Source organism: Fringilla coelebs, assembly GCF_963513975.1.
Source record: "Fringilla coelebs genome assembly, chromosome: 2".
NCBI lineage: Eukaryota > Metazoa > Chordata > Aves > Passeriformes > Fringillidae > Fringilla > Fringilla coelebs.
This window is the reverse complement of record NC_140029.1, coordinates 33,203,661-33,216,971: the sequence shown is the minus strand read 5'-3', so window position 1 is coordinate 33,216,971 and position 13,311 is coordinate 33,203,661. Positions and strand designations below refer to the sequence as shown.

The 13,311-nt window shown below is 37.7% G+C and overlaps 1 protein-coding gene across 1 annotated transcript in view; it reads left to right on the top strand.

Moving 5' to 3' along the window:
• The window catches only part of OCA2 (OCA2 melanosomal transmembrane protein), a gene marked incomplete at its 5' end in the record, with an annotated part of 159,046 nt that extends 152,229 nt beyond the window's left edge, over positions 1–6,817 (top strand). Inside the window, 1 exon segment of the mRNA XM_084225463.1 lies at positions 6,709–6,817. Coding sequence (XP_084081589.1) covers positions 6,709–6,796 — 88 coding nt within the window. The 3' untranslated portion in view covers positions 6,797–6,817.
• Positions 6,818–13,311: the final 6,494 nt, after the last annotated feature.

Here is a 13,311-nt window from a genome sequence, read left to right as displayed (position 1 = left end):
ATCAGTCACTTATTCTGACAGTCCTGTATTAAATCTCAGTTGCACCACAGAGACCTAGACAGAGACTGCAACAAATATTGTATTAACAGTCATTTGAAACTGCCAGGTGGAGCTGGCAGACCAACTATTGTCTCAGAATTAAAGACTGAATTTTTTCTTTCTGTAATCAGAATTTTGAAAGGCCAAGGAAATGCCCATTGCTTGTTCTGCATATAACTCTGCATGTAACTATAAGAGTCAAACACCTTTAGGAGAATATTCTAGATAGCACTTTTCTATTTTCTCGCTCAGGATCTGATTTTCCCTATCTTAAGTTTACTCCAGGCAGTAATTCCATGGAAAATCTTGGCATAGATTCAAACAGACAGAATATAATGAGAAATTGTTAAAAATTTAGCAAGCCAATGAATATAGAATTATAGGTTTTGTTCTGTGTTTTAAATTTCACAGAAACTCCTATGTATGGTAACTAGTAGGTAACTACACTATAATTTTTATGTAATTCCAGACTATATGAAATTCACAGTAATTTAATGTTAAATTAATGATCACTTGCTGTTTTAGCCACCTGCTTTCTGAGCTACAACAGGTGTCTAGATTTGAAGGGGTCATGGGTATATGATAAACATTTTGGATATGTTTTCTTTAAGCTGATAGGAAAGTCCATACGTTCCTTTCAGATAGGGTGGATCAGGGTGTCAAAGACTAGCAGTGATGGAAAGGCTGATATGATAGGGCACTCAGAAGGTAGCCTGCATGGATAGAAAAGGAAATAAGAAATAGGATGAATATTGTAGTTATATCCTTTAGTTGATGAGAAAATTACTTACTTTGCAAATTAAATAATGAATTTCATTAAAATGCGTAACTTTCCTTTTGTTCAGAACTAACCTGACATATGTCCTAAGCATGCCCACACCTGAGTCTCTTTTTTGATGCTGCTTTCAGAGACTTTTAGATTTTCTTTCAAGAATGAGTTCGTATTTATCAAAATTCCAGAGCAAAACACTGCATACACTGAGAGACTGTCCAAGACTGAGAAGAGTTATCTGTCTTCTGTTCTTCATTAAATATTTTCTGATGAGATGTCAATCTTCGGGTGTGCAGATGATGCCTACTTATACTGTGTTGAATAGCAGAGGAACAATAAAAGTCTGAGAATTACAGAGTGGCTGAGGTTGGAAGGGACCTCTGGACCACCTAGAGCCTATTTCCCTGGCCCATATCCCTATGACTTTTCAATGCCTCCAGGGATGGAGACGCGACAATCTCCCCGGGCAAGCTGTGTCAGTGCTTGGTCACCAACACAGTAAAAAAAACCACCTCAGACAGACCCTCCTGTGTTTCATTTTGTGCTGCCTCTGGTCCTTTCCCTGGGCATCACTGAGGAAGACCTGGTGTTGTGTTCTTTACACAATCACCTCAAGAACTTATACACATTGACGAGTTCCCCTCTGAGCCTTCTCTTCTCCAGGCTACACAACCCTCAGGCCTTTCCTTGTATTATTGATCTTCCAGTCCTTTAATCATTGTAGCCCTTCACTGGACTCTCTCCATTATGTCCATGTCTCTTTTACTGGGAAGGCCAAAACTGGATCCAGCACTCCAGGTATATCCCTAGCAGTGCTGAATAGAGGTAAAGGATCACCTCTCTTGACCTGCTGGTAATATTTTCTTAATGCATCCCAAGATACCATTAGCCTTCCTTGTTGCAAAGACAAGTTCATGGATCATGTTCAATTAGTATCCACCATCTGTGCAGGCCCTGTCTGTATCTGCAAAAACTGAGATTATAACTTCTGTAGAACCTGAAGCATGAAACGGATACAAATTGAGAAAAACCAAAATTTTATGCCTGATTAAACTCTACCAGTTGAATTTAAATTTTGCATTAAATTGCAAATACAAGTAGGAGTAGAAGTTAGCTATAACTTTTCTTTAGCTCTTACCCCTGTCTACCACCAGTCTTCTTTCACTGACAGTGGTCTGGTCTTGGGAGATTTCTGCTGTTGCTTTTCCACTGAGCATCCACTGAAGGTTCCTCCTTTCTTAGGAGACATGCTTCTTCCACAGATTTCCCCAAGGATGCTCAGGCTGGGCAAGTTATGAGCTGTCAATGAAGTTAGTGCATATAGGCAAGGTTTTCATGCATGAGAACATCTTATATTTTGTGTCCCATCAAGCAGAACAGGGCAATGACCCTGGGTCTTATACATACTGGATCCTACTGGCTCTTGAAGCATCACAAAATAGAGCTGCAAGGTAACGAATGTAGGAAACCAGTTTGTTCAAGAAAACTCAATTCTGACCCCGAAGGCTTCACTTTTATTATTTAGCAAATAATATTGGATAAACTTATAACCTAAGAAAACTGTAATATTCACTTCCATAGAGACTTATTAAAAATGGATTTTATTACCAGAATAATAATACAGTGGTTTTCTTTTTTCCAAGTAAATACAGGGCCAGAAATCTTGCAGTGAGACAGAATTAGAAATATCTAGGTCATTTCCAGGTTCACTTCTCTTGCTAGTTTTGTGCCCACAGTTGACTTCTAATACATATTTCACACTTAACCTCCACAGAGTTTCATTTTGTTCATTTCAAATTCTCATTTTGATTTGCTAAGAAAGAATATGCTGAATTCTGCTCTCCACAGAGTCTGACATCTCCCCCACACTGGGACAATTTGCAAGCTTTTCGTTACTGGATCGCTGAAGTTATTAATAAGTAAAACTTTGTCCAAGACAGGTCCCTGGGGCTCTCACTTGAAACATTCTCACTGTCTCACACTGAGCTAACATCTGCTTTTTGTGTATATTTAGGCTGGGCCATTTCATTTAGATAGGAGTTTTCCATACAAGCCTCTAATATGAAGAGGAGGAGGGGGAAAAGGGGGTGACTGCTAAATCCTGCCATCCTTCCCTTTCTTGTATCTGACCTTGCTTCCTCTCTGCAGTGGTAAAACTTCCCTCAGCTGGCTGCAGAGCACCAAGGTGCACTTTTTGAACCATGCAGGCTCTGTGTATATCCCTGTCTGCAGAGAGGAAGAGACAAGGAAAGTGCAGTGCAGGATGCAAGAATGTATTTTTATGCAAATATGATCATTAGTTTTTCTTATGAATCTGAAGTTTTAGAACACAAAAGGTTTTGATAGCTTCTAAACTCCACTGATCCTTTTCCCTGGAGAGGAGCAAAAGGATGACATGGCCCTTTTGATTCCAAGGGGTATTCTGGAAATAAGAGTGGCTGGAAGTAATTTTTACATTGTTTAATATGCATTCGTTGACTTAATATAACTAAAGAAAATATTTGTAACCATACATTGTGTCATATGTGGCATGGGACAGGAACTTTTTGTTCCTTGGGGAAGAGCAATGGGTAGTGTAAGTAGCATGATCCATGATACTCAAGGATGCTATTAACTCTGCAGTAACTAATACTTACTGTGTTTATCTCTTCTCTCTCTGGTACACAAATTCCATGTTGATTTTGATCCAATTACATTAGTGCTCAGGCCAGCAAGCCTGAAATTCAGACCTCAAGTTGTGTGGTAATTGCCCATGCAGTGAGAATAACAGTTTGCAATTGTGCCCTATGCAAGCACCCACCCACACTATGTGCAATGAGGCTCCTCCCCAGGCCGGCTGATTCTGCCTCCTGCTACACATTTGACTGGCACTGTGACACTGGTGGTGTGATCCCAATTCCTGCATGTGGCCCTCTATAATTAATCCATTTTCTTGCATGTGCCTCCTCCAAGTTTGAACAAACCTTTTTTTTTCTTTTTGGTGGTAAAGTAGCCCTTGAATATTTTTGGATCCTTTCTTCCCCTTGCCAGTCTCCACAAAGGCAACATATTGCCATTCATTGCTGAGCTACTGTGCATTCTCCAGGGAGGTTTGTTAGGTGGCATTAATACAGGCAAAGATCTGCTCTGTCTCCAATCCTCCCAGTGCCAGCTCATTGCTTGCCATGTGTGAGGTCAAGAGATCTATGTTTTCTGTCAAACAGCAGATGCTGCTCTTAGGAGTGCTGCAGCAATCTCCAGCTCACTAGCCTGTCATGGAGATAGAACCAGAGGGGGCATTCATTAAATATACTAAAGGATGTAGTAGGGGGTTTTAGCTACCCTATTTTACTCCTATAGCCATTGCCAGGTTTGCTTTTATTTTGTCCAATCAGGACACTTTTATCTAAATGAGATTAGGCAATGCCACAAATCAGATTGGCTGACAGAAGAATGGGAAGGGTCTGCAAAACAGCTGGCTAGCCAGGAAAATTTACTTATTTTTGGGGGTTTTTTCCCTAAAATAACTCCAGGAGAAGCATTAACTCTTCTGTCTTACAATATAATCAGCTTGATCATAGTTTAGTGATTGAAGAGTGATTCAGCTTTTTCAAGAAACAAGTCATTCAAAAACAAGGATCTGACCAGTTGGATTGGAAAACAAATAATACTTCTCTGCAGTATATTTATGCAAGTTCATAAGAAAAAAAACACCTTCCACCTCCCAAAAAATCCTCCAAATTAATTTCAGACTTTTCGACAAATATTTGAAAGCTGTGACAATTCTCTAACCCTTTCTAGCAATCTTTTGTACCTTTCTCCATTCACGTCTTGGACACAGTTGGTCCTTCTCTCTAAACTCTTTTTTTTCCCCCAAGTCCAAATGGCAGCTTAACATCAATGCTTTTGGAGCCAGAAGAGTAATAATGATGCCTGATGCCAAAGTGGCAGAAGAGGCCCGCTCACCAGGTCCAAAATCCTAGAGGGATGATGAAGATAGCCTCTGGAGCCAGGCGTGGTGGGAACTGTCCTTCTGAGGCAGATCTTGCAGGCAATATTGGGTGATGGACACAGGGATACTTCTTGTACACAAGGAGCCGGGACAACTTCCTCAGAGGGCTGTCAAGGACACAGGAATGAGATCACCTGCCAGTCTGACAGTCTTCCCTTTGCACATTTTCTGTCTTGCAGGGGTTTCCTTTTCATCTCTTGGATTGAATCTATTTCTGTAGGTGTGTGAGACAAACACACTTCTATACTGGGTTGAGTGACCATGAAGCTGGCTTTATGGACAAACTTGCTCTTTCCTAAATAATTCCAACATATTTTTTAGAGTGTTTGTGTTCATTAATTTCCCAGTTATTCTACAAAATTTATAGACTAGGGCTGATTATTTTTGGGTTTGCAGTGAACTTCACTGGTGGTAGAATTCCTTTCTCAGAAACTCAAACCAATGACTGTTAAAGGCACTTCTGACCTGCTGGTCACATCTATGCCTCTGTCAGTCAGCTTCCCAGAGAAACAGCAATGGAAGAAACATCTCATGAGGACCTCCTGAGTTTAGGGTAATGCCACAGCTGCAGGCAGAAAGCAGATGGCAATGAGCAATTGAGAAGTTTAGTTTTCATTTTATGCAATGGCTTCATAGCCTGAGGAAGTGGAGGCCACATTTAATGCCCCAAGACATCTCTTCTAGCTGTAGCTTTCTAAGGGAAGGAGCTGCTCACTCAACCAAGCTCAGAGAATAATGTCCTCCTGTCCCCTACAAAATGGTCATCTCTTAGTACTCTGTCAGTAGTGGCAGAGGGGAAGAAGCTTGAGTAACTTCCAAAGGGCAAAGTAAGGCAAAAAAGCAGAATTAATATACCCACATGTGGGAGTTGGTCTTAGTTCAAGAAAAAGAATTAATAAAATGCTGAACTTCAGACAACATTGCTGTGCTTTTCTGAGTTTTATGAAAACTCTTGTCTGAATCTGGCAAAAGAAAGTGTATAAGGGTATCATTTGTGGCATGATTATTTCTCATCTCAGCTCTCCTTGTGATTTCAGTAACATAAAACATAAAATGAGTGTGATCACAGCAGTGTTTTTTCACAGACTCCTGGTATCATACAAAAAATGCTTTTGAGTTTCAGAAAACTTTCTTTTTCACATATCTGAAAGAGCTACAGATTCAGCCATCAGGACTTGGCCAACTCCACAATATCCTTTTCACTTGTCTGTCTCTGCTCTCTGTGTTTGTCAGTCTAAAGAGAGGCATTAAATCTGGGTGTTGCCTAAAAATCTTTTCCTGAGGTGAAAAAAAATAGTTTTTTGGGTAGAGCAGGTTTTAGCAATTTTACAAGTGCCTGGGGTTTATTTCCAACAGTCTGTTAATACTCAAGTCTGTTAGACATGGTGAGAGGTATGAAAGAGGGGTGCTAGCTGTATGAGACTCAGATCAACAGGGAAGCAATTTAATGGGTTCAATCCATATATATTGTGTTTCAAAGGGCCATACCAGGAACACACATCTAATCTGAAGGGATGCACTCTTGAAAGTAATTTCTAATGCAGCATAATTTGTAAGAATTGTTATTTTACCAGTATAATTGCATGTTGTGTGCACGGGGAAAAAACCTGAAAAATGCCAAAAAAACAAAGCATCCAAGATTCTGAGCCAATGTAAATTGGAACAGATGTTCTGAAACCAATGAAACTATGTGAATTTTGACCTCATATCTCTAAGACTAGGTAGAAAAGTGAGCTTGAATATGATACTGTTATATGCTCAGAACATTCTCTGCTTTTGGTATTGCTATGAACATATTTTTCACCTGGAATATGTAGGATAATTCAAACTATTCTTGTTGTAAATAGGTTGGAGAACAAATTATAGTATCCTTATTAATCTTTGCTTTATTTTATTGTTGTTCCAGGTTAGGTTTCCCCATGATGATCGTGTCCTGTACCATTGGGATGTGCTATCTTCTTGTTGCTCATGTTGTAGTAGGTTGGAACTCATAGTAACTTATGCTTTCAAGACTCAAATAAGCTTTCCCTTTTGTTTAGTTTATATCAGAATGCTAAGAACACATATGAACGGAAAAAGATGTGTAAAATCCCAACATATGGTATCAATCAAAATGATTGTTGGCATAAACATCAGATATGGTCATTCTTAACCTTTTGTTTTATGAACAATATGGAGAATTAGACAATCTAAATTAAAAGAATCCATATATTTCATTATGAATGCAATTAGTGTGCAGATAAAAAGGAACTATCTCAAGGGAATATGCTGTGCCTGAAAGTTTGTATTGACACAATCTGAGTATAGTCACAGATGAAAAACTCATTCACAATAGCAGATGTTCAGTAATTTCTTTTTAGGGTTTCATTTTTCTTTGTCAATATATTTAGCTATTTGTATGAAAGTAATTAATATTCAACTTGTAATAATTGAAAGTTAAGCAGAATATCTGTACACTTTGAAGGATGTATCATTATCTACATTAAAAATAAACACATGTCCTGAAAACTTGCTGTGGAAGGAATTATTATTTTGGAAGCGGGATTGTATTGCCCAGAGGCTTTGTTTTTCATTTTAAAGCTCCTAAACAATGTTATGTTGCTTCTATTTTTTTTTCTTAAAATAAACTAATGCTACTCTTACAAAAGGACAATCATAAATAGTGATAAAGCATCAGACGTCTTCCATTTAATCAATAATGCACTTTTGTGAAGGAGTACTCTGAATATTTTAATAGGTTAATACACTATATGGAAGAATGAGCTCGTACTGTGGCTTTGATTTCCTTATCGCTGGTGATAATGTTTTAAACCACATATATTGTTTTGTATAATTGGCTGCCACAACAGGTCAAAATTTTCTTTATGAGTCCTGAGAGGTACTCAAGAGCTCAGTTCCAAATCTTCCAAAACCTTGATGGGTTTGGCCTGAATTAATGGTGGGTGTGTTTTATCTGGAGTCAGAAAAATTGGCAACCTGTTGAGTGCAACCCAAGTGGGTGAGGCTGAATTACAGGAAGCCAGTAGAGTTGATCAAATGTGGCTTTTGCTTCTGCTTAGTCCTTGAGGTAACCAGGTAAGTGAGAAAGAAGCAGTATCTCCCCTGCCAAAGTGAGGAGATGTGAGATTAATCATACATACTCTTTTACTCATATATAGGTTGTATCCCTCACCAGGATTTGTTTTAAATGGGAAATGTTAAGAGGCCAATGCAAATGAGGCACAGCACCCACTCTAAGCAAGAGCTGCCACCTTTCATAGTAGGTTCAGGGATAGCAGACAGTGTGTGGAGCCAGAGGGGAAGAGCTGTCTTCACTGATTCCAGACCTCTCACCAAGATATCCATCCCCACTCATGCTCAGCCCCCCAGATCAGTGAAGTCTCCTCTGACGGGGCTAAATTTTGCAACACTGTTGAGAAACCTCGAGGCTGTGCTAACAGTGATCACCCGTAGAACAGATCTACTCCCAGAACCAGCATAACTTCTGTATCCTTTTATAGATATAAAACAAAACAAAAAACCAAATCCCACAAAACCAATCAAAAAAAAACCCCACCAAACCTCTGTGATAAGTCTGGATCAAAACAAAACAAAACAGAACAAAGAATAAATTATGATCGTGAAAGATACTCCTTCATGCAGCTTTTCTGCGACTAAATTTGGCCTGCCTTACTCTCAATGCAAAGAGTATTACTGTGTAATAACTGGAATTCTGTTTCAATTAAACAAACAATTATTTTAATTAGCTTTTGATTGATCTCTGGTTAAAAATAGCAAAAATAGCCACAGGGTACTTTATAACCCTCAATATTTCTCACAGTGGGGCAATATTTTTGCAGTCATTGATTGCACAAGAACTGTTGTATTAACACCTAGAAAATGCAAAATCAGCTTCTGCTTTTAAGGTTTTTTTCTTTCCTGTTACGTTAAAACCCAGTTTGCATGTATGAACATAAAAATGAGACTATGGTCACACAAAACAGTGTGCTAAATAATTTAATTAAGTTAATTGTGGTTTTTAAGGAATAAAAAAATTAACTAAAACCATATCCTGCATCTGAACCCTTGAAACTTTCCTGTAAATTCTAACCAAACTGTGCTAATAATGCAATCACACTAGCTGGTACAAAAATGCATTTTGCATTTACAGTCTGCTGGAAGGAGGAAAACAGAAATGCAGCAAATGTTATTCCCCTTATTCATGTCGGCAAATACTTCTGAACGCTTTGGTGCAAGAGAGATCTCACTGGCTTCAGAAGTGCTACATCAACAGGACTCAAATGGGATTTTCTTTCTGCTATGTAACTTGTCCTGTGGAAAGAAAACAAGTAATGCACAGGGAGTACAAAGTCATGTTGATAACAACACTTTTAGACAACTGAACTTGAGTTTATTCTGCTTCAAGGAATTTTTTTAATGACATATTGTTTTGCTGAGGATTTTCTTAATATAAACTAACTTTTCTTCCTTCAACAATCTTTTATCTTCTTTTGCACAGCCAAGAGATCAGTAAGACGTTAAATGAAAAAGCAAATGGTAAAAATAAAGTAGTTTGTTTACACAGAGCTTTACGTGAGTGTAATGAAAATTACCCAGGTGCTTCAGATAATTTCTAGGTAATGAAGTACACTTTTCATTGCCTTCCATTATAGTTATCAATGTAATCTACACATCAAAAGGGCACAATTACAGTGGGTACATCCTGGACAAAACCAGTGTGTAGGATTCCATAAAAATGGATCGGATTTGAAGAGTGGGTGGAGGTTATTTTTCCAGTGAAATTCTCTCTAAATAACTAAATAAAATATTAGTTAAGTAATAAATAATGTAGAAGTGTATTATCTTTAGTATATCTGAAGTATATCTTTAGTATATCTATATCTTTAGCATATCTAGTATATGTCAAAGGATAGTTTCCTCATTTTCATTGACATCCTATCAGGCTATTTGGTGATGTTTGTTTTAAGACATATTGTAAATATAAAGATATGATCCTCTGAAGTCTACTTGCCCGTTTGGAGCTGCATAAAATGCAATAAGATAGCAACATATGAATTACAGCGCTACCAGGTAAAGTAAGCCATGCTGAATAAAAGAAACCATCTCCAGCAGATAAGCAAGGCAATCACTGAAAGCAAAGAAATACTAGATCAGGGAAATACTAGAGCTTCACCAAATAGTGAGATATGTAGCAAATAACACTGAGAGTGGCCAAGGGTCTGCTCAGCCCAGCATCTGCCCTGGCAATTAGCTTAGCAGCCACCTCTTTCAAAGAGCAGAACAAATATAAAACTGCCTTCCCTGTGACCCAAAGATTCTTGAATGAGAGGCAGCACCTTAAATACATTACAGCCAGGGGATTGTCCTTCCACAAACTTATCCAGATCCTTGCTGAGCCTATGTGAATTCGGCTGTCTCAAGTAGTTTCACAGATAAACTATACATTGTGGGAAAATGATTCCAGATGTTGGCTTGTACCCATCCTTTGCTAATTTATTTTTATGACACCTCTTTCTCAATTTCTTTCCCAAGTTTTTTGGCTGAGGAGGGGTAACACATAGCCATCTTTTTTCTGAATCATGATTCTAAAGATCTATTTTCAGTCTGGACACCATAGTCTATTTGTTCAGTTGCTATAAGGAAATGGTCTCATATCTTTGCTCATCCCCTTTTCCACCTTCCAAAGTTTCACTATAGCCTTTTTGAGTTGAAAAGGTGAGAAGTATCAACACTAGCCAAGACACCATGGATTTACACAGCAGCCTTCTTATTTCTTCTGATTTTCCATTTTATTCCTAATAATTGTTAAAATTACTTCTTGTCTATATTGACAAGTCTGTATTGACAACTGAGGAATATATTTTTATAGAAGAACATCTTACAAAAACAAGCACCATTTCCTGGGTCGTAATTATTAGCTCACATTGTTTAGTGTGTCAATTAAGGTGAATTTTGTTCCTCTATGTTACTTTACAACTGTCCACAGTGAATATCATAGAAAAATTCTTCCCTGGTGTATGCTCTTGCTAGGGCTTTTTGTAATTCTTTACTATTAATTGTGTTATTCTGAATAACCCTTAGACTTCCACGTTTAACCTTTTACTTTAAACTCTAGACCATTTAAAAATATGTTGGCTGTTGCAGAACCAACCAGATTCCCTCCAGAGCTTCATGGAAGGGTCCATACCCCTTATACTGTGGTAGTTTAATATTTCTGAGAGCTGCTGGACTGGATATATTTAATCTCTATAGTAACTACAGGTCAAACCAAAATGACTTCAAAAATTGGAAATGTTTTCTTCTGTGGCACAGTGAGTTTATGACCACCTTGCTAGCAAGATGTTACTGAGCTACGATTCAAAAAATGTTTCTCAATTCTGTTAGAATAATAGAACTAAACTGTAGAATTTAGAAGCAGCCAGCTTTCTTGAGAAAGATATTATGATCTATTCTTTGAAGAATATGCCAAGTGCAGATCACAGTTATAACAGGAAACTAGCCTAACTGAAGGGACTGTTTCACAGCTACTTGTAAAACTTATTTCACAACATGCTAAAGTTTCTGGTACCATGTCTTCATTAACACTGAGTCTAGTTCTAGAAAGCAATTCTGATTTTCTTAATAAAAGTTGAAATAAAGTGTGTTATTTCTAAAACATCGCATTTAAAAGGTATAGTAAGAAACGAAAATAGTCACCAAGGGAGAGACAGGTCTCATCTAAAAAGTCAAATATTACTTACAAAGTATTTGCAAAAGTTGTCTTCAGACAACTGGCACTGCAGACTTCCTCCAGTGACTCAGCATGATTTTAGAGCTAGTATATGGGAACAGGTCCAGGAATCAAAGGTTTTGATTTCCTGCTGTGTTGCTGGCTTTCTGTGTAAATTTTCATAGTCAATGGATTTGTTCACATATTTGTTTCCTGAATGTATCCAGATTTCTGAAGTGCTTACTAAAGATACTTTTTCTATATGGATGCTTTGGATTTTGCTAAAGAAATAAATATTATTGAACACACAGCAAAATATGCAGTTATATGCAAACACAATCTATTGGTTTAGATACTAATAAAAATGTGGAAACATCAGTGTAACAGCTATCAGATGATTATTCCCTACATTTATTCGCATTACAGAATTCACAGGTTTCAAACAGCAGAAAATCAGTGGCACCTGAAGTAGACCGAAAATAAATATACTAAGCATAAGCCTCTGTGTTTGTTCCAATGGGATGCCAGGAAAATTATTGGGAACCAAATCAAAAAAAAATAATGAAATAGCTGAAGCATTTAATTAATATTTCTGAAGTGAACTTATGATAGGTAATCCTAGCAATTCAGAATAAGTGCTAACCAGCGCAGATTAAGCCGGCATGTTAAGATCTGAGCAATTTATTAAGCACAACTGAAAATCAACAACTGTTGGTGATTTATTGAGAGAGGGATTAAAATCTTTCTCCATAGATGCTCTAAGGGGAGAGGATGAGGGAGAAACCTTTCCTCACAGATTTCTTATTAGAGGTAATATTATAGGATTACCGACATCCTGGAGCTACTCAAAATAATAAAAAGCAAAAGGGGTTTTGCACTATGTTTGAAGTTGACCACATACTGTTATTTTCTCCTTTCAGGTTGCTGTTTCAACTTTGATAGGCAGCAGTGATTCGTTAGCAGTAGTTTCAGTTAGTGCTTTGCCTAATGAATCAGTAATGGGAAAAAAGCCCTCTCAAGATGTGGTCTTGGCCATCATTACTATTATCCTGGCTGGAGTATAAGACTCGCTGTTATTTTTAAGAAAATCAACACTCACTGGTTTGTCCATGGTGTATGAGCTGCCTAACTGTACAAGATAACAGGAGTATGGTTGCTGCAGAGTGCTACAACAAGAGACATAATCCAGCAGAGAACTGCAGATTTTTCTTTTTTTCTGGTTCCTTTCATGCCTCCTTCTTTCCTCTTGCATTTATTGTCCACCAGATTTTTTACTTTCATACTTATTTGCTACTTTAAACCTTATTCCTTGTTCATTCACACTCTGTTTGTCAAATAAAACTTTAACTTATTTGTTTTTCCTGCCCCAGTTTTTCTCTGGATGGCCTCTGTCTACTTAGCCTTAATAAAGTTTATGAGTGAGAAAAACCCCCTCTTACTTACAAACAATATTAAGGAAAATAAGAAAAAGGGTTATTTTTCAATGTCATAGTCTCCTATTTAATATATACACCTACTGTACTTTCCACCCTATAACCACTTGTGTGTATTTCAAGCATTGGTCATGAAGACCATTACAGACACTGACTTGAAGTAAAAAATCACAGCAAGTGTGACAGTGCTGGGGTTCATGAACATAAATTGAAAACTTAAGATTTTCCACTTGACCCAGAAGTGTTAATGGCTCAGGATGTCTTGTTTCTCTTTATCTTTCCTAAATTCACTTTTGAACTTAGATGGCTACAGATTACAGCCAGTGAATTCATTTATTAAGCTCCCAGAGCACCTAAGAAAAGGAAA